The sequence below is a fragment of the Gobius niger genome, assembly GCF_951799975.1.
Source record: "Gobius niger genome assembly, chromosome: 8".
In the NCBI taxonomy this organism is placed as follows: Eukaryota; Metazoa; Chordata; class Actinopteri; order Gobiiformes; family Gobiidae; genus Gobius; species Gobius niger.
In genome coordinates this window covers 13713928-13741211 of record NC_136859.1, presented here as the reverse complement: position 1 = coordinate 13741211, position 27284 = coordinate 13713928, and the positions used below count along the sequence as shown (strand labels likewise).

Genomic DNA, 27284 nt, shown 5'->3' with positions numbered 1-27284 from the left:
AGAGTTATGATAGAGCTATGATAGAGTTATGATAGAGTTATGATAGAGTTATGATAGAGCTATGATAGAGTTATAATAGAGTTATGATAGAGTTATGATAGAGTTATGATAGAGTTATGATAGAGCTATGATAGAGTTATAATAGAGTTATGATAGAGTTATGATAGAGTTATGACAGACTTATGACAGTTATGATAGAGCTATGATAGAGTTATGACAGTTATAATAGAGTTTTGATAGAGCTATGATAGAGTTATGACAGTTATGATAGAGTTTTGATAGAGTTATGATAGAGTTATGATAGAGCTATGATAGAGCTATGATAGAGTTATGATAGAGTTATGATAGAGTTATGATAGAGCTATGATAGAGCTATGATAGAGCTATGATAGAGTTATGATAGAGTTATGATAGAGTTATGATAGAGCTATGATAGAGTTATGATAGAGTTATAACAGAGTTATGACAGAGTTATGATAGAGCTATGATAGAGTTATGATAGAGCTATGATAGAGCTATGATAGAGCTATGATAGAGTTATGATAGAGTTATAATAGCTGCATCACTCACTCGGCGCATTACATATGTCATGACAAAAAAGCGATGAAGAAGCAACAAAAACACAACAGAAAAAAACTAGAAAAACATGAAGGACAAAAAAAGCAACAACAATGTGCCAGAAAAGCACATAAAAAAAACACAAAAATGTATTGAAAAAAAGAGAAAAACGCAGCAACAATGCTCCAAAAAGTTGCAATCAGTTTTGCTTACAAATGTGGCTGGCCCGTTACGCTTTGTTGAAGAGGTTAAACTATACATGAACACATGGGACTATGTAGGAAACAAAAAAGTGTGAAATAACTTAGAATATGTTCTTCAATTCTTCAAACTGCCACTCTTTATTCTCGGCATTTTCTCAATGACCTTCATAAGGTCGTGACCTGAAATGGTTTAACGTCTTAAAAGTAAAAATCATTTCTGGTGACTATGACTCATCTCACTGTGAAAATGTCAAAAGTGTACAAAGTAGTCATTAAAGTAAAAGTCACTCTACACTAACGCTAACTAAATTTGAATGAACTTTTCCTTTTGTTAAAATCAAGTAAATGTCATTGCCATTTTGAACCTGTTTTGGGCTCAAGCACATTCTGAGTGAGTTGTGGGCATGCTGTTATATTGGGAGGAACATTTCCGATGATTTTCGCTCGCATATGCCCCAAACACCATATGGTTGACGCCTTTTCAACTCCATCTGCACTTTGAGGCTCCTGCAGTGTGATCTCAGTCGTTCACTCAGTCTGTTTTAGTCACGGACAGTAACGGAGCCTCCATGGCGGAAACTCCTCTGTTGCCACAAACCCAAAGCTGACACGTCAAAATAAAGGTGGTCTCTGGAAGGGGGGGAGGGGAGGTTTTGGTGTGTGCCGCTCGATGTGATGCTGAGGTTATTTTGGGGGAGGGCAGGTTGAGATTTTGCCAAAGGGAATGTCTTTTGCTCTCGGGTTAAGGCTTATTGGAAGAAGCTTCATGGATGATATGGGGGCAGGGTGTGAAGGATTAATTGCCATTGGATCAAAATGGCAATCTGAAATGAGCAATTAAGCAATAATCTGTACAAATCTAAATATCTTATCATCATACATGGGGGTCTTTTGTAATTTAGACATCTTCAAACATACCTTGAATTATCTTGCTTTGGTTTAGCAGTTCTATGCCAATGGGCCTTGACAAGTAAAAAATGTGCACTGTGAACTAAATCTTATTATTTAATATTGCAAATCTATTAATATTGCAAATCTAATCATCAAGTACAACATTTGTCGGAAAAATTGCAATATTCTTCCAGTAAATCGTTTCGCCAAAACCCGAGGTCTTGTGGCCTGAAGCTCACAAGCTATTACTTAACAGGGGAGCAACCCCTTCACTCAGAGGGAAACCCCTCCCTAAAGCTTTATATTCATGAGCGGGAGGTACACGTCTGAGGCCGTCTCCCATGGCAACCCCTGTCTCTTTGTAGCGTGACATATGAAAGCCATCTGTGTCTGGAGCCTAATCTTGATCCTGACACACGCCCCGCCGAGTGGAGATGCCGCTTACGGATGGCTGCCCAAGAACCGTGAACAAAGACAAAAGTAGAATTAGTGCTAAGTCAACCTTGACAAAAAAAAAATCTAATTTTAATTGAATCGTGATAAATAAATCTATGGCCGAATGTAATCATCAGAAAACAAACCTTGCAGCTCAGTGTTTGGAGTTACAGTCTGGAGACACATAATGGAAACTTATTTTTGTGGTAGATGGTACGGGAGCAGAAATGTATTTATTTGTTAAATAAAATGAAATAAATTATAATGATTATAATTTATGCATCTTTTTTTTTGCATATCGCCCCGTACACTATCTTCAAAAATATTTAAAGAATCCTTTCAGACATCAGACGCAGTATTATGATTGCACATCAAAGTGCTGCTGCTGAATCATAACAGCCGACATTTGGACGAGCAGCTGGTTATTCAGATGTTCGTTCCTTCTGGAAAAGACTAAAAACCTAAGCAAAGCAGGGTTAGCTATCTATGTATTAATTATTTATTTGACCGGGGAAAGACATGCTAATGAACACATGGGACTCATGCATGTAAACACACCACGCCGGATTGTAGCCAAGGGCAATAGTTTTTGCTTCTGTTGCCCCACAATTGCACACAAACACTCTGTCATTCATCCTGGTACCTGGGACCAGAGATAATGTAAAGTGTTGGAGTGCAGATCAGAGGAGACTTTCAGAGAATATGATTTTTTTTTTCACTTGTAGTTAGTGGTTGTGTGGAGCCATTCATGGTCAAACAACTGAGTTTGCTATTTTTAAATCATAATGAAAAAAGAAAGTTACAAAGTGATCCTGATCCAAAGTTTACATGCCCGCGTTCTGTGTATTTCCCCCTTTAGCATCAATGACAGCTTGGAGTTTTTGTGGTAGTTGTGGAGAAGGTTCTGTATATAATGTAATGGTAAAGCGGCCCATTCCTCTTGATCATAAACTTTTGGGTCTTTTTTGGTAGTTTCTTTTTTCATTATGATTAAACACAGCAAACTCCGTTGTTTCACCACAAATGGCTTCACACAACCACTAACTATGAGTGAAAAAAATGTTTTGTGTTATCTTTCATATTCTCTGAAAAGTGGTCAAAAATTCTGCCAGGGTGTGCAAACTTTCAAGCACAACTGTATGTGGGAGCCACCAGTCTCCTCTGATCTGTACTCAAACACTCAATATTATCTCAATATTGGTCCCAGGTTCAATCCCTTGAGCCCAATGGAGCCTCTGTGTTAAGTTTGTGTTCTCCTTGTGCCTATAGGTTTCCATACTCCAAAAAACTAACTGTACAAGCTGAAAAAATCAGTTTGCATTAATTTGACTTTTTCCTATTATCGTAAACTGCACTTTGTAAATACTAAAGATATTGAGGACATTTACATCCAGAGATGCCAACGCAGGGCTCAGAGGAATGTGAGGGGCCGAATTGTCTTTGTCTTTCATTCTGTTGTTGTTGTTGTTGTTGTGGACGATACAAAACAAAATTTCACTTACACTGTATATTTGACAAACTAAACTACAGTATAACCAATAAGTGATTTATCTCCAATCACCCTTAACACCACAGACATTTCAGCAGAAATCAATTGGAAACATTGCGGCCTATGGTAATATAGAAATATACAGTTTACTAGTAATATATTAATTTTCAACAAGCAACAAATGAGCAGCTGTTCACTCTGTCTGGAAAAGACTTTGTAAACTGTCTAAAAGATTAATCAAATCTGTTTACTTTATTATTTACTGTTTATACTTTTTGTCTCACAAAGTCCTTGGTAGTCATTATAAGATACTACTCTTTACTATTTAATTATTTTTTCACATTTCCTGCCTGCAGTGTTTCTGAGAGCTGAATGTAACAAGTAAATTTCTCCATTGTGAGATAATAAAGGCTGATCTTATCTCTAAAACAACTTGAGGTCACGCACTAAAAGCCGTCATTATTTTGTGCTGACCTGAACGTCCTCGTCAGTGGACTGAAGTGACTTACAATTAGAAAGAATTTAGTTATTTTATTTTAAAAACATCACAATAATACCTTCATTGAACTTTACTGTTACATTGCAACAAAAATCATTGCTTCATAATTACAAGGCAACAGAACAGTAAGCTTTAAGTGTAATGCATTAGACAATAATCGCCACTTTGAGTGGCAAGTTAGTACATTGATTTAAGCACACGGTACAAAAACAGTTTCTTCATTCACTACTAATTTGACAGCAAAACATCAAGAGCTATAAAAAATGTAAACTTTAAGGACACACCTAATTTTAGTCGACTAAAACAGTGACTGGCCAGTAAGACGACAGTAAGCGTTAGTTACAAACATAAAAATCTTAAGACACATGTTTAAACAGTGTTATGTCAGAGGTCATATGAGGCCACCTTCATTTAGGCAGAAAGTGTAACAGTGTTTTTGAAAGACATATAAAAGATCCACAAAAGGCAGGAATGTCTACACACACATAGTATTTGTAGCAACAATGGTCCCTTGAACTTTGTGTATTATACAGAGAAATTATAATTTACAAAACTATACTTTAGTGTTTCAGTGCATCAGTCTTAGTGGTCCTAAAAACTGTACCTCAAGCTACACTTCTTTCTAAATCACGCAGATGAGATTAACAATACTGGAGAAAGAGCTATGGTATTGTTAAGACGTTTAGGCTTTTAGCTCCATCACAGGTCAATAGTGTTGGCACTTAAACACAGGTCCCTGATATAGGTTGCTTTCACAAATTTTAAATAAAGGCTAAATGGACAAGTCTCTTCTTTTGAGGAATAATTATTAAAAAAATAATAGAAAATCCACATAAAAGGTTTTGTTCAATCACAACTGAGCCTTTGGGACTGAATAGTGTCACCAGTAAGTGACATAAGACACACAATTTCATGTTTTGTCACAATTCTGTTTTGTCGTCCTTTTACATTATGAAACTATGGGCTCCTTTGAATCTTACTATGTTACATGAACGAAACATGTCTTTTAAAATCCTTTCTATCACTGCGTCAGAACTGGGATGTCGATTTCTATGGCTGACATGCGAGAGCGGGTGGAATAGCGATGCCCAGCGTATGTTGAGGAATAACCCTGAGATGGAGCGTAGCTTTGCGATGGCGCGTAACTTTGTGAGGGCGCGTAGCTTTGAGAAGGGGCGTAACTGTAGGCCTGCGTCCCACCCACTTCTGAGCCGTACCCGTCAGGCGCTGACATTTGCGGCATGTAGACCTGCGGTGGGGCAGGAGCCACACTTTGGGCATAGCCCTGAACCGGCATGTAGGGCTGGGTGTCGATCACTGTGGGCGGATAAGTCTGTGGAGGGAAAGCCTGTGGAGGGCCATAGACAGGAGAAGGAGGATACCCATTGGCTGTGAGCGGCTGAGCGGACAGAGAGGTAGGCATTGAAGGCAGCGGCAACCAAAAAGGCGATGGCAGCTTCTTACACATACAGTACCACATCAGCATAAGCAGTGAAGACAGCATGAGCCCCCCCGAGCAGCCGATAGAAACGTACACAGCAAATCCATCGGAGAATATATTGTCGTATCTCGCGTTCATCTGCTTGGTTCGGAATAAGAACCACACTGAAGGAGCCAAGGCGATCGCTCCACCCAGGAACAAGAACATGGCAGCCACAAGGTGACACCCGGCGCTGTTGACCAAGAAGCGGGTGGTCTTGAGGTCCGGGTCGGGCTTGTCTGAGCAGCAGCAGGTCTTGCACATTCCCGTCATGCAAAGCAGTAAAGCCATGGACCCCAGCAGGAGGCCGGTGGGCAGACAAAACTGCAATAGCCTCAAGTCCAGCTGGTCCACTTTAGAGTACCACTGAAATATACAAACAAAATGGTGTTTAGAAAGGGAGTAAAAAGCACAAGTTGTCATATTTTATTCCCTCTTGTAAAGTTACTCCAAAAACATACTTCTGAATCATAGTAGTAGCATCCGGAATAGCCATCCTGTTTGACACATTTAGCCCAGAGCCCATCGTACACGCTGATATTCTTGGCATTGCGGTTAAAGGTGACAAGCCGCGTCACTCGCCACTGTGGTATCAGTCCTGCCACAACGATGCCAGCCACAGACACGAAGGCAATGATGAAGGAAAAGGCGTTTGTGGCATGGATATCCCGGCAAGTCATGGTTCTGTTTAGCTGCAGAATCGGTCGAATATACTGTGAACACAAGAAATAATCATATTAAAACAATGCAAAATGTAATGCTTTCTTAGACATTCTCTATTCCCACCGGTGTTCAAACCTCCCTACTGCACTGACCTAGCTATGGCATCCCCGTGCCTAGTCTTTTACCAGAGTAGTGTAGCTGACCCAATATCTACAATCCCTGAGAAACAATGCACCAGTTTCAATGGCACACAAAGGATGATGTGGCTGAGGTTAGTGGCTACAGTAATACTCCACAACAATGTACAATTGCATTTGTAATGTCACTGCACTGAATAGTTTTTTTGTTGTTGTTGTCTCATTTAGACATTTTCTTACATCACCAGTGCGGAGTTGAGGTTATAGTTAAATACAGTGTGATGTTGCAGAAGTCTCTCTACAGTAAGCTATTATTATTAGCTGGCCTGCTGCGGTTACTATAAACAAACCCAGCGCAACACGTAGCCTTTCGAGCTAACAGCTAACCCTCGAAACAAGTTTAGTTTCAAGAATATACGACTACCCTTTTGCTTTGGATGATAAACCTCATATATATAATTCGTACATGGTAATCATTTCGAGATAAAAGTACCCGTTTGACACTGACAGGGATCGAGTTAGCCACTAGCATTAGCCACATATGCTAACTTAGCATCACTTCAACCTGTTGCGTCTCTCGTGTAACATTAGGCTCAAACCAGATTTAAAAATAGTGAAACGTGGATCAAATTACCGTTTGTTTCCGCAGATTGACCGAGGTCAAGATGGAAAAGAGTGCATTTCAGTCTGATCTCCCGTTCACACAGCCCAAATCAAATCTGTGTCTGATACAGTAGGGCGTAAACAGGATGTGAGGAATTTTCCCTCAGTGAAGACTCACAGGCGCATCGTGCAGGGAGTCAGACTCTCAGCATAATATATTACATCTGTAATGTGACTAAAGGTGGCTGCTGTGAAGGTCTTGTACTCGCTCTGTTTCCTCCCCCTCCTTTAAAAAAAAAAAAACATATATCTGTTATTCCTATGTGCTTCATAGTAGAATATGAAATAAATATGCAATAAGAACAAATGTATACCTTAGTTATTAAACAAACAAACAAACAAACAAACAAACAAGCAAAAACACTTTGATGATGATGAAGCATGTTAAAGCAACTATTTATTATTTATTATACAGCAAAACAGGAATTAATCTGTCGAATATTTTTTGTGTGTGTTTTACAGGGAGATGACCAAAACCACATTATCTACAAGTCTGCAGATTTGAAGAGACTTGACGGTTTACTAAATGGTGAGAAATTTTGACAGGAGACAGTAAATAGGTTACTGACCAAAATCATTCATAGAATTTAATATCTAATAATATAATATATTGTTTTCAGGCGATCTACCAGAGCCGCCATTTCCAAGTCCTCCTTTTCCAGGATCTAAAGTTGTGCAGCGGAGAAAAAAGAGACAGGTGCCTGCTTTTTTATTTGGACATGTACAAATATTCTTTTGTGTTTGTGTTCTATTGCATTTTTGTTTTTTTCCTTAGATTTCACGAATGCCACACAACATTGAAGATGAGACCAAATACATTGAGTTGATGGTCATCAATGACCATATAATGGTAAATATTAGCATATAAATGATGATGACTTTTCTTTTCTATAAATTAATATTAACATGGTTTTATTGATACAGTGACTGCTGCTTTTATTTTTTGTTCCTCTTAATGCTTACTAGATTTGAAAAATGTATGCTAAATTTTTGCTCACTGCTTAGAACAGGCTTTAGTGCAAATAAGGGAAACAATAGACTAAGGTCCTCTGGGAGTAAACTCGATTTGTATACAGTAATAATAAGTTTAAAGATCTGCTGATTTAATCAAATAGTTTCACGATACAATCCTCAATTGTGTCTTTCTGTCTCTTTCAGTTCAAGAAGCATCGGCTTTCACCGGGCCACACAAATAACTATGCTAAGTCAGTGGTCAATATGGCTGACATGGTAAGAATTGTATTGATCTTTTTCTGGAACGGCAGCCACAAGCACTCCCATGTATTACAGCTGAGCACACAATGCTCTGATTTCTCATTTTACCAACCTCAGTCTTTCCATTTAAAACCTCTATAGACTCATAATATGCTGTGAGAGCCATTAACCAGCCAGCTGTGAGTTTCCTGTATGGAGGAACTCAGCAGCAGAAGCATCTCACTGTCCTGGGGCATATACTACAGCTTTAGCTGATACTGAAACCTGAACCAAACGCAAGGTCATAGTGGTACAGGGATCAGATGTGCAGACAGAAAAGGGTTGTGTCTTCTGTCCTTCTGTTTCATACAGCAACACACTTAAATGTAGTACAAACATATCATTTCATTCACTTGGTTGATAGCTGGATACTTTATCACACATACACGTAGTCACAATGCAACACATTATGTACACTAAGCCTGAATAAATTCCCCTTTTGGTCTTTTATTCTGTGTAGAGAATTTATCTATTTATTTTTCATTATCTTTCTGTTTGTTCATGAAATGCCCTCCAGACATCCTTCTCCTTCCTGTCATCCTCTGATATAATAAACAATTAGAGATAATTATGACAAATAGACGATAATGTACATTCTTCAAGCGTGACTTTACAGATTAAATAGCTTTTTTTTTTCACTTTTAATTTCCCAGATTTTTAAGGAGCAGCTGAACACGCGCATCGTCCTGGTGGCCATGGAAACCTGGGCTGCAGACAATAAGTTCAACATCGATGATGACCCAATGGAGACTCTGAAGGAGTTCATGAAATACCGGAAAGACTTTCTAAAGGAGAAGTGTGATTCTGTTCACCTTTTCTCGTAAGTCTGCAGCAGAACTAAACATATTGAAGTTTGGGCTATATGACTGGGAGCTCACACTTATTTAAATCTGCCTTTCACTCACTCACATTCACTTATTTTGGTCCAGTACATGACAAACTATATAAATGATTGCATCGACTGATCTTTTTATTGGATTGTCTCATTAGTAGGGTACTTCTGTTGCACTTGAAAGAGCACAGGACAGGTCTGTGTTTGAGCATCTGTGTTTTAATGAAAGTGACGTATCACAGCTGATGTCCATGGTAACGCAGGACAATCATCATCATATTGGAGGATAACAGACAGCTTTCCATGGACTTAAAGTGGGCAGAAGCTAATTAATATCTATCTCTAAAGTTCGAAATTACATCATTAAACCATTAAACCTTTTTGGCCAAGGCAAGGCAAGGCAACTTTATTTATACCGCGCATTTCGTACAGGGCAACTCAATGCGCCTAAGACTTTTCATACTGTAAAGTTCGGGGAAATTCATTCAATGGAGATCCACCCTGTTTGCGGATGCTAGTATACACTTTCCATACACTAACATTAGCTAAAAACAGTATTAAAAAGTGGAGAAAAAGCTGTGGAACGACTCCTTTAGCTGTTGAGTCACATCTGGTCAATCCATCTAACACATTGTAGTGTCCAAGTGTTTTGATGTGAACAATAACTCCAGCATTGTACCTTTAAAATCTCCCTCAGTTTATCATTTCTGCAAACCCTGAGATGCTTAGCGATATGACATTGCAATCCTGAACTCTATTGCATTATGCTAAACTGTTTGGCTAATCCCAGTTGCTCATCATTCGTTTGGATATTTGGCAAAATGCGTCGTAATATTGCTGTTTTCATGCTTTAAGAAGATGCTGCATTTTACGCAGTACCTTGAAGTTTTAGTATTTCCTGTTGCCTCTATGTGCAGTAAAAGTGAGAAAGGCAGGATAGATGATAAGTAGTTACTAGCTTTGTGATTTCAATTCACGTTAATTCTGACATTGTTTGCATTAGAAACATAGATCATCACAAGATTCACTTTCGGGCTGTGCATTTTTCTGTCTGGCTGTGTTCAATGTATGCATCTTGTTTAACAGAGGGAACCAATTTCACAACTTCTGGGGAGGAGCCTCGTACATGGGAGGGGTCTGCTCTCTCTCTAAAGGAGTTGGACTTATTGAGGTATTTTTTTTATTGATTTATTTTGTTGATTTTTTGTTGGTGTTTTGGTACTCATCTGTTTCCCTGGTGTTTTCTTAGTTCGGCAAACCGGAGTTGATGGCCATAACTCTGGCTCAGACTCTGGGGCAGAACATTGGCATCTTTTCTGACCAGAAACGCATCCTGAATGGTAAATAGCGTTACTTTAATCCCACTGAAACGTTTCCCCCCACATTGAACAATTTAAACCATGTACATTTTTAGGTGAGTGTCAGTGTGATGACCGGTGGGCAGGCTGCATCATGGAAGATATGGGGTAAGTTACAAGAGTTTTCATCTGCTGTTTTGTTTAGAATTGAAAGGCTGTGTACATACAGACATGCTAGCTGTTTTTTTTTAAATGTCACCACCAAAATAAAGGCAAGCTGGGTTGAATTAGCTGTCATGCATTTCGGTTCATTGCCTACTGGTTTGAGCCATAGTATCTGGCAACATGGAGTTCAGTCTGACTGGTTCAGTGTATAGTGATGTGTTTTGCAATAGTGAATAAGCAAAGTAAAATAAAGATAGAATTTGAATATGTTTCCTTTATATCTGTTTGTTTAATATAAAAAAAAGTCTTCTTGAGAGAAATGTGCACCTATTGTTATTGTACTATCCTAATTGACCAGAAGGTGTCACTACAGTTTCACGTGATGTTTTTGGTCTGTTAACATACAGTATGTCTGCAAAGCTCTTCCACTAAGTTATCATTTTAGCCTAGCCTTTATCTGTCCAGAGTTATATGTGTGTACACTGTCAGTGATATGTATGTGGTGTGTTGTGTGTCTGTCCGGTCTTGTTCTTAAATACCTTTCACATCCATTTTCACTCTATCCCGATTGGGACAGCAGGTGAGCAGAAGCTTTGGCTACACATTGCTTTGTGGCTGCAGAGAGTTGTCAGTCATCACAACTCCTCCTCCTCCTTCATCTGACCGGCCCCAGCTTCTCTTTAACTCAAATGATAACCACAAATACAGCTCGTATTTGCTGGCTGTATTTCAATTATCATTTGAAACAGTGTACTGAGAACGTGGGCCTTTTGGTCAAGCTCAGAAATCTGTCGAGCTTATTATTCATGAGTATTTTACAATGTTTTTCCTGGCAAACCGGACTCGTCCTGGTTCGACTGATACAGTTTTCATTCAATATCTTTTAAATACACGTTTTGCCAACCATCATTATTAGTACAAGTAAGGGTTCATTTTGTGGCTACACAGAAGTGAAACGTGACTCCTGAAGTTGTCACTGTCATTTAACCTTTGTGTTGATAATCAAAATGTAAAGGAGGACTCAATTTTTTTTTACTGAGTCCATAATTTTTTAACAGTGTTTCTCATTTGGTAGTGTTCTTCATCTGTCATCATACTGTAAACATGTCATCATCTTTTTTCCACTCTCTGTTATTGCATTATAGGCAGGCACTGTGTTCAATTCAAATGAGTAACATATTTGCAGAGACAATATTACTACAACATATTCATTGTAGGATATAATGCAATAACCTCTCCATGTTGTGATTAGAGCGCCGACAATATGTATCCACATTTCTCCTGTAAAATGTGATTTCTTTCTTCTTCTTTTTTTTGTTTTTTTACTCGAATTGCATTTCAAACGCCGGGGGAATCATCCAGTACAGGATCATAATTGTCCCTGGTTACTGACACTCATGTTCTCTCAATCAGCTACTACCTGCCCAAGAAGTTCTCCAACTGCAACATCGAGGAATACCACAACTTCCTCAACAGCGGCGGTGGAGCCTGTCTGTTCAACAAACCAATGAAGGTGCGCTCAGTTGTATTTGCTGCAAACACAAGGGTACAGACGATACACACAAACAACTTCCTCACTCGAGCTTATACCTTTTTAAATCCTTCTCTCAGCTGCTGGACCCTCCTGTGTGTGGAAACGGCTTTGTGGAGCCTGGTGAAGAATGTGATTGTGGAAGCCCAGTGGTAAGTCAAGGCTGAAAGATTACTTTCGTGCCTGTTGTTACGTCATTTAGCAGCTAATATTTAAAAGGAGGATATTATGCTTTTTGCAGGTATTTGGCAATAATCTCAAACACTTCTTTATTACCATCTTATACTTTGTTGGTTAGAAAATGCAACATTGATATTTGGGATTGTAGGATCCGGCTCGAAGGACCAATATTCGGGATTGTAGGATTGTATAAATTGATTTTCTGGATTCTTAATCCACCCCACACTCTTGTAAAGGACCAAAGTTGGACACATAAAGGGCAGTTTTGAAGTTTAATGTAGGTTCAAAGTAACAGGGAACAACTTATTACTATGAGTAACTTGCTATCACAGACATAACTGATCACTTCTCTATTATAGTTGACCACAGGAGGGGGTCAACTATAATAGAGAATTTATAACAATTGATCTCAAACAGCCCCTCCTGGAACTGCTACCTTAACGTGGTGGAGGGGTTTGAGTATCCGAATGATCCTTGGAGCTCTGTTGTCGGGGGCTTCGTGCCCCTGGTAGGGTCTCCCATGGCAAACAGGTCCTAAGTGACGGGTCAGACAAAGAGCAGTTCAGAAGCCCCTTATGAGAGACCAACAGGCCCGTTTAATCGTGAGGCCGTCCTTCTGTGGACCCACCACCTGCAGGAGGAGCCATAAGGGGCTGGTTCAATATGACCCGGCAACAGACAAGTGGAAGAAAATGGATGGATGGATCTCAAACAGTTGAAACAAAATACACTTAGCAAGAAATCAAGAGGATAAGTAGGACCTCAGGAGGAGCTTTTTGGTAGCTGTCACCACACTGTTACAAATAGCCTCTGCGGTAGATTCAAAGATGCGGTTTGAAACACATCTCCAGGTCTGTTTATGATGAGAGAACAGCAAGTCCTCTCTCAAAATGTGTTGAAAATGTGCACTAGACCAGATCAAAGGTTTTCTCAATGGTGCTGCATCGGGAACCACCATCATCCAATAAGCTAAGCCTCTTTAAAAATAATCTAAATCAATAAATGTATGTTTTTTCGGTCACTAGGAGTGTGCCAAAGAGGGGGAGAACTGCTGCAAACAGTGCATCCTGACCCAAGGTTCTAAATGCAGCAACGGTCTCTGCTGCAATAATTGCCAGGTACGCACTTTAAACAAGATCTAAATGACACACAACATAAACTAACAAATATTAAAATCCCACTTCTTTTTGCAGACGGCGTTCATGGGAGCAGTGTGCAGAGAGGCAGTCAATGATTGTGACATTCCAGAAAGTTGCACCGGAAACTCAGGAGAGGTGAGTGCAGGAGACCAGCTGCTAAAAAACACTGTATTACTGACTGTATGATGAAACAAGCGTTTTATGGGATGCGCATGTTTTGCAGTGTCCAGCAAATGTTCACAAAATGGATGGATACACCTGCGAAAAAGACCAGGTACACGTTTTGCCGTTGTTGTTGTACATAAAAATCTGCTGCTTCTACATCAGACTGTGTTCTCCTCAGGGGCGCTGCTTCAACGGTCGCTGCAAAACCAAAGACAGACAGTGCAAGTACATTTGGGGAGAGAGTAAGTGCAGCGAACCTCAGTGTTTCATACTTTATCTAACTTCAAATATATGTCATTTTTTTTGTGATACGGTTTCCCCGTAGAGGCAACAGCGGCGGAAAAGTTTTGTTACGAAAAGCTCAACATTGAAGGAACGGAGAAGGGAAACTGTGGGAAAGATAAGGACACATGGATCCAGTGCAATAAACAGTAAGATTTTTTTTTAAACATTTATTATGATTTAGTGGTATTGTTGGAATTTGGTTAAACACATTTAATGCACCAGGCAGATAAGACTAGTGTTACTCTAAAAATTGTACTCAACTAAAAAAATATCCATACTGAGATATTTTCTTACCTGAGCTTAGACGAGTTGATGTGTACCTGTCTGGTCTTTACGTGTGCGCTCAGTCAAACAAAAAGCCCAAAGATTAGCATTTAGCCTCTCCTCCCCTCCTCTATGGGACCAAACGAGGGTGAAGTGAGAAGCATGTCGATTTTCTAACCGGATTGAAAGGGGAACTATATTGTACAGTAATACTTCACTTTACTGCGTGATCCTAAGATGTTATTACGCCTTACAAAATAGTACCCCTTTTTATCCGCTTAGAAAATCGACAGGTTTCATTTTGTCTAACTATACTTGGATCGTGTAACTACTCAAGTTTTCTTGACTGTTTTTTATGATGGTGTGTCAGTGTTTTATGATGATAATTGTAAAATCTTCATAAGTTGTTGTAAAGATCCAGTAGTTTGTCTAATTGGGCGTATGAAATAGCAGTCAGAGACAGAGAAACAAAGGTTTTAAATCACTTGTTTAAAATGTGCTATATTCCAACACTGTCCACACAGGACTTTGTAGGAGGTTAGTGCAGAGGAAAGATGCACAAAATACCTGAAGTACTCCAGGAGCTGCAACAGAGTATATGAGTCTGGTGTGTGTTGTGTCACAGGGATGTTCACTGTGGATACCTGCTGTGCTCGAACATCTCCCCTGCTCCGCGACTGGGGGAGCTCCAAGGGGGGCTCACCTCCTTCACAGTGGCCCAGCACAGCGCCTCTCTGGACTGCAGGTACGAGGAGAAAAACATCCTACTGTTTCAACATGGCTTTTACGAACACCAGCTAATTCAGTAAAACGGTTTTCCAGCGTCTGAAACAAACTCTCGTCATCACAATGTCTATGAAAAATGAACTGAACCGCTTGTTTTTTTGTTTTTTTTGCCCCGCAGCGGAGCTCATGTGCTGATCAACGGAGACACAGACCTGGGTTATGTAGAGGACGGGACAGCCTGTGGGGAGGACCACATCTGTTTCAATCACAAGTGTCTCCCCATTCAGCAGTTTAACTTCAGCACCTGTCCCGGGACCACTGACAAGGCCATCTGTTCAGGACACGGGGTACACAGCAACTGCACTCACCTAAAATATTTATAGCGAGAGCTCTTCAAAGCATTTGCGACAGCTTTAAAGATGTCCTCACATGCTGCTGGAATAAGCTACACCCCCTGCCAAAAATATGAATTTTAGGGGAATTTTATTATTATAATTTTTTTAACTAGCCTGTTCTTTAGTAATAACATTGCTACAAATCTAGGGCAGCCATAGTGAGTACAGTAAATATATAAAATCGATTAATTAATCAAATATCAAAGCCAAACAAAACTGATTCTAAATAAAAAGATTTGTAGAGGCTCCTGAGTATCACCAGAAGAAGCCGACACACCATTGCCAAAACCTGCACCACATTATCAACACTATCACATGCATTAACACATTTTCATTTGTATTTCGAAACACGGACATTGAAATGATTGTGCTGCCTTCAATAAGACACGTTAAATCAGTGGTTCTCGACTGGATCATTTCCAGAGGGTTGAGGGACTTTATTTGTGTAAATATGAAGATCTCATGGATTTACAAAATGATAAAAACTGACTAAAAGCTTGAGAAGCGATGAATATAAACATGGATTCAAGGCAGTTCCATGAGTCATTGGTTTCTCGCTAAAAGCTGTTAATTATCTGTCACATTCAGTGGGGCAAATAATTAATGAGGGGGTCATCTCATGATCGGAACATCGGATTTCCGGCTCCTGCAGATGCACACTGTTGTTGTGTCCTTGGTTATTTGTTTATTTATATGGATCCCATTAGCTGAGATCAAGAAGCAGCCAGCTAGTCTTCCTGGGTCCATTCCAAACAGCATTTACATACTCATACAAAAATCTATAATAATAATAATAATAATAATAATAATAATAATAATAATAATAATAATAATAATAATAATAATAATAATAATAATAACATATGTAGATATATTTGGCTTAAAATGTACATAGATTTTCATGATACAATAAAATATTCATAATATTCATGCCGGTATTTTAAAGGGACTATACAGAGTTTAAATGTTCCAGCCATTTCCTAAGGTGTAGATTGAGCCCAGACCTGTTCACCACAACTGCCTCTAAAATCACTCAAAAAGTTGTTACTTCGGGTCCAAACTGCCGTCATGCACGAGCTTAATATAGAAGGTGCAGTTACATGTATGACCTGAGGTGGCAGTAGTGAGCATAAAATGGGCAACTTGCATCTAGCCCCTTTAACAAAACTTGGTTTTCGACACCGATACTGAAATATGTGTCATATAGAACCATAAAGCAATACGGTTCCAGGTGGATAAAGCTCTACAGAAAACAGTTTTATTCCTGACATTAGTGTTAGGATGTTGTGTCATACGACCATTAGAGGCCATTCTAGTGTTATGATTATGCAGAGTTTCAAAGACACTTCACCCACATTGCCTCACATTGGTGAATGAATGAGCGAGTGAATGAGCTATATAAGTTGAGACCATTTACCTGTTAAACCGCAAGTTTATTTGTGTCTTTCGAGCCGTGCGCTTGTACCGCTGGAGCGCACACACTTCCACATCAAAACTTCATTATTCATCTATAATATAAGGTGAAAAGAAACTCCCTGGTCCGGACCTCGGTGGCCTCAATGGTAGCGATGCTATAACCTGACATTCATCGTATCTCTTCTTGTCTGGATGGGTTAATGGTGTGTCCCAAGTAGAAAACCGTGGGCCTGAACATCACTTGTCTTGCTTGCTGTAGGTGTGCAGTAGCGAGCTGAAGTGCGTGTGCCACTTGGGCTGGGCAGGAGACGACTGTAACGCCACTTCTCCGGTGGGATACCTCGCTGTCGGACCCACTGCCTCTGTTTCAGGTGCCACTTTGTTTTTTTTTGTTTTTTACAGCACAGTAATAGCATGGTAATACAGTAAATGGTAAGGTACCCAAAAGTATAGTGGAAACAGGACACTCATCTAATTCATTTGAAAGTAAAATTATTCCGTAACCCAATAAAATGACTACGATCTTCCAGGAAATTCGGCTTGTATGTTCTCGGTGATTATATGGAAACATGGCTAGGTTGCATAATCATTATCCCCTGTTATCCCTATTTACCATGCTATTGCCCCATGTTTTTACTGTGCTATAAAGACTCTTTATTTCTTCATGGTCACAACTTCATTGTTCATACAAATCACCAATTTTTTTTTTACTTTTTATTATTATTTTTTCTGTATTTAGATGTGTTTACGTTTGCCATTATTTTCACATTCTTTCAACAGGCCGATGTCTTGAAGGATTTACATAAAATCAGGTTCGAGTTTCTCATTGTATTTGACGTGTGAACTCCTTCCTCATGGTTCTTTTCCTCTTCTCTCCACAATGAAAAAAAAAAGTAGCAAAAGGCGACGATAACATGGCTTTATCTGACTTTATTGGCGCGGTTGTTTCCCTTTTGTTTCCCGCTGACACTTGTCCTGCCCAGTGTGGTATGTTGTTGTGTGCTGCCACAGTGTTTTGTGGTTTGTGGACTCCCATGTGAGCGAGTTACTCGGGTAATTGGAGGAACAGAGCAATTAACAAGTGCTGTGGCTCGTTTCGCCACTCTCTCCCCCACCCCCCACCCCCTCTCGCTCTTCTTCTCTCTCGTTTTTAGGTATCACGAGCACCAACATCATCATCGGGGCCATCGTGGGCTCGATACTGTTCCTGGCCCTCATCCTGGCCGTCACAGCCTGGTGCTACAAGTGAGTGCCTAAAATATAGATATAATTGTTGTCTATGTTGGGTAGATAATTGTCCACATTTAAGTACATTGCAAAAGAAAAAAGTGTAAGCAAGTAAAAGTACTGTTACTTCATAAAATGACAACAATCGGAGAAAATTGGTACTTTCACAAGCAAAGACCAGTGTTGGTCAAGTCACTTTAAACTGTTATATATTCTAGATTAATAGTTACAGCTTTAAACATGTAATGTTTGTATTGCATATTAAAGGGACTGTACGGAGTTTAAAATGTTAAAACTAAGTATTTTCCTCCCTCTACATGTTCCAGCCATGTCCTAATGTGTAGAATGAGCCCAGACCTGTTCACCACAACTGCCTCTAAAATCCTGCACTGTCGCTCAAAAAGTTGTTAATTCAGGTCCGAAGTGCCGTCATGCACGAGCTTAATATAGAACCTGCAGTTACGTGTAAGACCTGAGGTGGCAGTAGTGAGTATAGAATGACCAACTTGAACCTAGCCCCTTTAATGATCAAAATATGAATTGAAATTTGCCATAACAGAGCAAAAGTGCAGTCACTTTCCCACATTCCCTCATGTTTTGTTTTGACATTAGCAACACGCAACTACAGATCTTATACATCAACTTCCAATTTGATTTGGTGCTGCATTTTGTTTAAATGCATTAATATATTCCTCTATTTTGTGTAAGTAATATGTTATATCCCTTAGTCATTGAAAAAAGTAATATATTTATGTAACTCGTTACTTTTGTATTACGTTACCCCCAACACTGGCCACATATAAAAGGTGTAATGATTTATTAAAGGTAAGATGATGAGACACTGGGTGAGACTGTGTGTGGGGGCTCGATCTCAGGTGCACTCAGCTCAGAGCAGAAGAATCAGCGCTGAAAGACAAAACAGACATAATAGAGAGAGCCTGGGGTCGACAGTGTCAGACAGTGCTGAAGTAGGCTCTTATTTAAGAATCAGAATCAGTAAACTTTATTAATCCCGTCAAGGGCAATTATTTGCTGTGACCCGGCCATATATACACGCAGAGCAAACATTTACAGTATGTGCCACAACATTTAAGAAGCTTTTCGCAGAAGGGATAAATGAGTTTGAATGGCGATTTGTTAGAATCACAGGCAAGTAAAAACACTGACCTGAGGGCATTAATCTAAAACATGACAATATGATGTGCCTCTGATCTAAATCTATGATCTGACCAGCCTTTGTTAGGGCATCTGGGTAATTACAGGGGGATTAGGCAAAGGCTGGACAAGGAAAATGGAAGGTTGAGGCGTGTCCTGCTCGGGAACCTAATCAATATAATATTAACTCCATTCCTGTTTCTGGACCTGTTCTGTAAACCTTTGTTGATCTTGGTATATTTTTGAGGTTTTTATGAGCAAAAACACATTAACCATTTCCATTTTGTTCTATGAGTGGTCAAAACTTTAAACCTAAATATCTCAGATCTACTCAGAACACAAATAAAGCCCTTCTAATGATGATGATAATTCTAGGGGACGATTAGTGTAAGTGCTCTGTTGTGCAGGGGTTTTCCTTTTAGAACCTTTGCATATGTACATCCTCTCATACACACTCAACGATTGACAATATTTAAGGTGTGTTTCTTCAAAATAACATTATTACAAAGACGTAAAATGTATCATCTACTTTACACTGACTACCACACACTTCTCTCTTGTCGCTTGAAGGACATTTATCATTCAACACTCTCTGTTTTGATGCAGGAGCTACAAGCAGAAGCGCTATGTGGAGTCTGAGGTCCATCGAAGATTCTGCCGGTTTGTCAACTTTACCATCTTATCTTTTAGCGGCAGTCTCTTAATGCTGCCACATGCTTTGACAGGTTCAGCTTTGGTGCATAACAAATGACCAAAGCTACAGCATGTAACAAATCTTAGCAGACAGATTAAAACGCTAAATATCTCGGTAAATCCTAATCTGTGTTTCCAGGCAAATCCCCCCTGGTGACTATGTGACCAAGCCGAGCGACGCCGACTCGTTTTACAGCGACATGCCTCCGGGGGTCAGCACCAACTCGGGCTGCAGCTCGAAGAAGAGGTCAGCCTGTCTGTCCCACCTGCAGCTGTGCACCCTGTCCTTCACCCCCTCCATCCCATCCATCTCACACAACCTCTCAGTGTTTGGCTTCAGGTGCGCCATCTCATCCGCACTCTCTCATTCGCTGCCTCTGCCGTGTGTGTGTGTGCGCTGGGTGTGTGTGTGGGTCGTGTGTGAAGGAGCAGTTATGATGGGCGTCATTGCTTTAGACCAGTTCACTAAGCGCTCCATAAACGCTTGTAAGTACCATCTTTCTTTTATTGACTTCTAGTCCATGAACATTTTGGGATCAACAAAATGTTCCAAACTCATGCCAATGTCTAAGGTACGGAGTATAAATACAGCGTCTGTATTTTATTACTCATTTTCACCCACAACATGCCCTACATGTAGCTGCACAGTAGTTGGCCATGCTGTCTGCTAAACTGGCCCCCTTTCTTTCACTGACCTCGTCCTCTCATCTTCACTCCAGTCTACAACAGCTGCACCACATTTAACTTATTTCCCCTCGATCTTTGGTGTTGCTCTGATTGTTCTGACTGTGCACATGTGTAGATCCAATGGGTTGTCCCACTCGTGGAGTGAGAGAATCCCAGATGCCAAACATATCTCTGACATCTGTGAGAACGGCCGGCCAAGGAGCAACTCCTGGCAAGGTAACGCACAGGTCCTCGGCCACAAAGCTCCACTCGTCTACGGATACAACTGACTGTGTGTTGTTTCATCAGGAAATCTGAGCGGCAATCGTAAGAAACTCAAAGGAAAGAAGTTTCGTGCACGCTCAAACTCCACAGAGTAAGTCTGATCTGATCCCCCCCCCCCAGAATGTTTATCATTTCTATCTTTTAAACAGGCTGTACACATCGAATGATATTATTAACAAACTTCACTCAAAGAGGCCCATAGTTTCCTTTTGTGTGATTTTGAATCATCAAATAGCTAAACATTTTCTAACATGTGCACAGGTCTAATACTGTATTTCTAAATATCAAACTACAAGGCATGAACCTGTTTCTTAGTGACAAACAATGTGAAGTGAAACATCCTCTGGACCAGCCTGTGGCTGACGCGCTGCTCACTGATATGCAGACTGCACGACTGCCTGGTTTGATGTGCCACTGTTTCTTGGTGCATTTGGAGATCTTGGTCTTGCACTTGTTGGCACCGGCTTCTGTCTGCGGCATGAGAGTGACTGAGAGGCGTTTTGTGCTTGGAATGACGTAGACAGTATGAGCCTGTATGAGTTTGTATTGAGCCTGGACAGTGTTGTTTGTACAGTACATGGTGCTGTTCTCATCTGAAACTCACAGGTTTGGCACCATTTTCTCACCATTTACTCAGCTGCATCTTGTTTGTTCTAAAGATCTTTGCTCTGCTTTCCTAAAATATTTCCTCTCTCCTCCCCCCTTTGTGCTTATTTATGGACACTGTGTTGTTTCCATTTGTTTTTGTTTCTTTTTCTCTCTTTGTGTTGTGTCATTCACCTCCCTCTCACAGGTATTTAACCCCTCCAGTCAAAGAGTTTTATGATGTAACTAAATGGGTAGAAGACGTGAATAAAAACACTCAAGGACCTTTCCTTAGGTATTATCTCAAATCGTTTACTGTGCCCCTCGCGCTTGTCTTCAAACCCTACTTTTAGTTTAGTTTCAGTTATTTTTCTTAGGGCAACTTCAAGTGATTATTTTCAATCAGTTTTTCCGATTCAGAAAACCACATATTCCTATCTGGCATGTTGTGTCCAGCAGGTTTTTCTAAACGTAACTGGACAAAACAGTCTTTATAAACTATTCTTACAGCTTTGATTTAGACATTTTATTTAAGCTGAATTTGTGTTGTTTGTGTTGATTATTAAAGGCCTCAGTTACAAAATTTACTTTGATCTCAGTAGATTCTAAATGATTTATTTCTTATTTACTATACCCTGACTGCATCTACTCTTTCTTTTGCCTATTCTTTGCCTCCTGTTTTTGTGATGTTGCATGTTGTTGTTGCCGGCATGTACCGCAGCGGAGTGATGACGCAGCGGCTATGACATCATCACTGTGCTGCCTGAATAACACAAAACAAAATCCTTCCTCAAGGTCTATAGATGATCACGATGCTCGAGTCTCAAGGACACCGCCACACTTCACCTCGACTCACACGTACTAACAAAATACCATCGACATCTATAGACCTTCACAACTGAGCATTTATAAAAGGGAACGCACTGTCAAACAATGGAGAGATATGACAGTTTGGGCTGCGGTTAATCCTGTTTTTACAATAACCACAAAAACAAAAATAAAGAACAAAATAGGAATTAAACACCTTTATTTTATTGCCCTCAGACACAGTGTAGTTTCTATGAGAGCTCGACACCCTTCCACCCTTATGTGCAGGTGCCAGATGAACTAGACACACTTGAAATGCCCCGTTTGTCTTTAAAGTGATCAGGTTCATACTGTCCTCTTAGGTCAAGCCTATTATAGTTTGGTTCTTTTATTAAGACAAAAGGTTTAGTTTACCTGCTGTACTAGTTTCGATCACTTCCTGTGATACTCTGTAAGATTGCAAAATGAGAAAAGAGAGACAAATTTCCCGCCCCACTCCCCCTGACTGGACCTGAAAGCCACTCTTAGATTGCAAAATGAGGAGAGGGAGAAAAAGATTTTTAAAAAGCACTTAAAAATATGTACAAAAACCTACTTGTTTAAGAATACAATGAGAATTGAAAGCATCAGTGCTGCAGTTGTTTTCGCCTCTTATCTGCTTTTCCATGTGCCATCCTTTTACCTTCCACACTCCTACTCAAATAAATACAATACTAAATACATACAGCACAATACTAGGATGCTCGAGTGAGACCACCACCCTGGTACCAGGTCACCAAAACTTTTGTTCCTATTAATGCACAGACCAGGACACCCAAAGGCGCTCCTTGAAATGTTCAATGAAGAATGAGAGGTGGTGATCGAAGGGCGCCCCCTTCTGGCAACAGCTTACCAAACCCTGCTTCTTTTAATGCATAGATCAGGACACATTGAAATGTACTCACAGATGACAAAACATACAAGACACACAAGAAGAAAACTAAGTGATTATATATGCATGTTGTACGTACCTGTCCGTGTATATGCAAATATGGTAATGATGGTACCATATGGGGCAGTATTAGATGGAAGCGATAACCTAGTACTATTGGATGCTTAAGAATATACTGTACAATGTATTGTAGAAAAGCATTCTTGTAAACTTTGACTCTATACATCAGAAGACTATGTAAACTGATCTCCAATGTTTGATTATTGTTATATATCCATATCTTAAACTATGTGTTGATTATGGCTACGTATCTTTGTCTTGATTGCTGAAACGACAGCTCTAAAGTTTGTAAATAAGTTGACTGATAGGAATAAATAAGCATTGTTTGCTTCAGCCTACTCATTATTATTGAGTTCCTTTCTTTTTTATCTTATAACTTGGAACTTGGAATTGCTCAACTAAACTAAACTAAACTAAACATGACAAAGAGGTAAATGATTAAGCTCCTGTAGTTATTTATATGAAAATAGATAGATAAAAAATGATAAGCTTCCTCCCTTTTCCTCTTGATTGGACTTGACAGGCCGATTCACAGGAAACCTCGTCCCATTGGACAAAGTTATGGCACCAGGAATTCTGATTAGGGGAGAGACTTAAGTAAAAAATACATAATTATTGAATACATTGCATTACTACATTACAATTACAAATTGCGGGCCCAGATGGTCAATTATACGCATTCTACTAAACTTGTAAAACATTTAAACTTGCAGACGATCACTTTAAGCCCTGTGACTTGAATCACTCTGGCGGTAGGTTGGGTTCATGCCCTCGAATGTTATTAAACAGAAAATCCTCAAGCGTTTTGTTCTGTAGCTCATTGTGACTCCTTTGTGCTGAGAGAAAACATGATAAGCCTTGTCCTGTTTTTGTTTTTTCATGCAGCTTGTCCCGCAAACAAGATCAAAACAATATTATGCATTATGACTGAGGCAAATTCTACCATTGAATCTTCGATACCTTCACCGCAATATCACACTATAGTCTCTTTAGTGTTTGGTCAGGCGAACATTTGAATCACTTATATCCTGATCTCGAACCTGAGCCACAGCCTAGTCTCTCTCTCCACTGTTTTGACTGTGTGATCCTCTTTGAATCTGGGACAATGGCTTCCCGTGTGTACCCAGATCTAGGCCGCTCACTGTCACCTGTCACTCAATGCTCTCACTTCGACCTGAGTGTATTGAGGTGATGGTGAAAGCGAACATGCGCCTAATGAGTACTGCGCTTACCAGAGAAATGTACTCGATGGGTTTTCCCTGCACCAGCTTTGAGGAGCAACCTCCCCTTGTGTTAATGGAGCAGTTCAAGGAGGATGCTGCTGCTGAGAGTCTAAAGCAACACTTCCTTGAATGAGGCAAACCTGTGGCCCTGTGCCCTGCCCCAAGAGAAGACACCAAACACTCTAGCATTGTTTTAATCTATCTTCTATTATCCACAGGACTCTTTCTCCTGCCAAGTCTCCTACTTCTTCTACGGGGTCTATCGCCTCCAGCAGGAGATACCCCTACCCCATGCCTCCTCTCCCCGATGACCAGAGGAAAGCTCGGCAGAGTGCCAAGGTGAGAACTATAGGATCACAACAGAGGCACAATATTACACTTACACAGAAATAATTGAGTAGGGTTTTAAGTGAATGAGTTTGGCATTACCCAAATCTAAAAGCCTAATAAGAAAAGTGTCAAAATAGTGACAAAAACGATAAGGAAACGTGGATGAAAAAGCTGAAAAGTGTGACAAAAAAGGATGTAATAAAACAACAACAAGGAAAAAGATCTGTTCAGTTTTGTAGGTCTTAGCTTTCAAATTATGTGTTTTACTGGCCTATAGGACTCTTCAAACATCTGGAGAGTTTCAGAGCGTTGCGGATGTGGCGGTGAAAACAATAGTGGTATTATATAGTGTTTTTGCCTGTGAATGACAGATTGTGTTCGATAAAATGAGTTTTTCTCAGTAAATCAGGTCTAAAAGCTGTTGTGTGGTTGGATGTTCCATTTTGTCGGAACTGAAGCTTCTATCTTGTTAAGTTAATGATTAGTATGGACGTCTGCAGATCTAAAATGTGGATCATGTTTTAAAGTTTAGCGCAACCGTGCCAGACACATCAAGCTCCAAATTCTACGATTTACTTTGCTTTAAACATAAAATAAATTGTTAATCAAATGTTACATGTCATGACACGACACAGCTAAATCCTGCTTTAGCTAAATCTAAAGCCAAATAAACTAGAAAGAACGTCGCCGAAGAGCTTCTAAAACCTTTTCTAGTCAGCATGATGTTGAACTTAGATCATGATGATCATGATTTCCCCAAATGCAAAGTTAAGATGGATTAGTGAAGCGTACGAGACTACCTCTTGAAAGTTTGTACAAAGCATCATTGAGACCAATTAAGTCCAATTCATGTTTATATCGGACGTTTGCCTCAATAGGCAGGTTATCGTGGTAATCAAAGGACATTTCATCACAATCCGACAATTATTCACCTTAAAGGGACGATATGGAGTTTAAAAATGATAAGATTAAGTATTTTTTCCCCCGACATGTTCCAGCAATGTCCCAATGTGTAGAATGAGCTCAGACCTGTTCACCACAACTGCCTCTAAAATCCTGCACTGTCACTCAAAAAGGTGTTAATTCGGGTCTGAAGCTCAAGCACAAGCTTAATATAGAACCTGCAGGTACGCCTAAGACCTGAGGTGGCAGTAGTGAGTACAAAAATGACCTGCATCTAGTCCCTTTAATAAATCCTCTCTAATCCAATGACAACCACCCAATGCCTGTGATCTCCCATCGTTTTCAATGAAGCTAAGAGAGTTGTATTCACCGTAGAGCCCTATAGGCTGTAAACTCTTCAGGCAAAAAGCTTTTAGATTTGGGTAAAACCAAGCCTACCAGCATAATCAAAAGCCTGTTATCGTAAACATTTCATTTGCCTCTTGTTTCTTGCAGCTTTGGGAAACATCAATATAACCACATCTTGGTCTACTATCACGAACGAAGATCACTTTTCCGTGAATAACAGATGTTGCTGAAATGACTCTTTGTATTTGAGAGATTGAGAATATGCCACGGGAGAGGAAATTACACGTTTGTGGGTGACTGAAGCGGACAAGCAACTCCGGAACCTATTGTGTGATTCGGTCTTATTTAGTGGGTGAGTTTGCACTGACAGACCAACTCCATATGCCCAATGTTGACAGCTGCAGAGACGTCCGAGCTGTTCAGACTTTCTCCTGTAGGGACCGGAAACCACTATGTCCCTCGATCGTGAACTTGACTCCACACGACTCCACGCGGCTCTTACATTCAACACCATGTACAATCCCTTTTTATTTTTTACATTTTTTGGGGGCCATGTGTGCTCTGGAGACGCAGGACAATTTTCTCCGCATCCGTTTGTTCGACCCATGTTTGAAGCACGTGATTCACTGTAGGAACACCGACACAGTATGCATGAGAAAGCCCTTTAAGGTTTGTAGTCAGCGGACTGAAACGAAAAGCATGCAAGGGGAGGTGGCGTTTTGATACGAGGCTTTCTTGTCCACTGTAGGAATCCCATATTTTATCAGCAGATCATATAGCCCCATTATGGACATGTGTAAATATGTACAGTCGCACAGAATCTGCGCTCTCTTTTTTGGGAAGGCGGCTTCGTGTCGGTAGGTAACACTAGACGCATAACTTTGTGTAATTTCCAAGTGTTATATCGTTTTATCAGTTTGCGTTTCATTGTCTTGATTCACAATGTAATGTTGGGGGTTATGTCTGGGCAGCACTGGTTTTGCCGTCATATTGGAAGTATTGGACGAGGTGGGTAGTTTGCAGTTAGATTTACTTGAGGAACTTGTAAAGGAATCGAAATCTCCACACTTTTTTTCGTACTTGAAGTAACTTGTAATTGAGTAATATTATTTATACCAATGTCAGTGAGATTCTAATGCTAGTTGTCGTGCATTATTTTTTTGTATGACCACGCAGTTAGTCCGGCAAGAGATAAATCACGTTCTATATCACTCCACTGCAGCCGTTTCCATAGTAACGACAAACAATTGAACCGGAACTAGCTTCTGCCCTGGACTTAGAAAGCAAAAAGCAAACCGGCCCAAATGAACAGTTTCAGTTTGTGGGACCAAGATATAAGCAGATTAAACAACGAGGAGCCGTGCGTTATACAGTTTTAATGCATGACTCGCATCCTTACATAC

The 27284-nt window shown here is 40.0% G+C and overlaps 2 protein-coding genes across 2 annotated transcripts in view; one reads left to right on the top strand and one right to left on the bottom strand.

Moving 5' to 3' along the window:
• adam22 (ADAM metallopeptidase domain 22) overlaps positions 1–27195 on the top strand; it is a 60846-nt gene extending 33651 nt beyond the window's left edge. The window contains exons 7-31 of the mRNA XM_079560861.1: positions 7481–7547; positions 7639–7715; positions 7794–7868; positions 8177–8248; positions 8926–9092; positions 10191–10275; positions 10354–10444; positions 10519–10570; positions 11981–12080; positions 12179–12250; positions 13304–13396; positions 13472–13552; positions 13641–13691; positions 13761–13824; positions 13908–14013; positions 14757–14876; positions 15036–15204; positions 16928–17039; positions 17823–17913; positions 19657–19710; positions 19883–19990; positions 20546–20646; positions 20719–20785; positions 24519–24639; positions 26029–27195. Coding sequence (XP_079416987.1) covers positions 7481–7547; positions 7639–7715; positions 7794–7868; positions 8177–8248; positions 8926–9092; positions 10191–10275; positions 10354–10444; positions 10519–10570; positions 11981–12080; positions 12179–12250; positions 13304–13396; positions 13472–13552; positions 13641–13691; positions 13761–13824; positions 13908–14013; positions 14757–14876; positions 15036–15204; positions 16928–17039; positions 17823–17913; positions 19657–19710; positions 19883–19990; positions 20546–20646; positions 20719–20785; positions 24519–24639; positions 26029–26049 — 2217 coding nt within the window. The 3' untranslated portion in view covers positions 26050–27195. The remainder of the gene's footprint in view (positions 1–7480; positions 7548–7638; positions 7716–7793; positions 7869–8176; positions 8249–8925; positions 9093–10190; positions 10276–10353; positions 10445–10518; positions 10571–11980; positions 12081–12178; positions 12251–13303; positions 13397–13471; positions 13553–13640; positions 13692–13760; positions 13825–13907; positions 14014–14756; positions 14877–15035; positions 15205–16927; positions 17040–17822; positions 17914–19656; positions 19711–19882; positions 19991–20545; positions 20647–20718; positions 20786–24518; positions 24640–26028) is intronic.
• Positions 4942–7143, bottom strand: cldn12 (claudin 12). Its single transcript, XM_079560864.1, has 3 exons — positions 6990–7143; positions 6017–6268; positions 4942–5921 (listed from the first exon to the last, which is right to left on the bottom strand). The coding sequence occupies exons 2-3, from the start codon at positions 6233–6235 to the stop codon at positions 5097–5099; spliced, it is 1044 nt and encodes a 347-aa protein (XP_079416990.1). The 5' UTR covers positions 6236–6268; positions 6990–7143; the 3' UTR covers positions 4942–5096.
• Positions 27196–27284: the final 89 nt, after the last annotated feature.

Coding starts and splice junctions, on each gene's coding strand:
- cldn12 (XM_079560864.1), bottom strand. CDS start 6,235: ATGACTTGCCGGGATATCCATGCCACAAACGCCTTTTCCTTCATCATT. Junction 5,922..6,016: donor GCTACTACTATGATTCAGAA/GTATGTTTTTGG, acceptor TGTATATTTCAG/TGGTACTCTAAAGTGGACCA.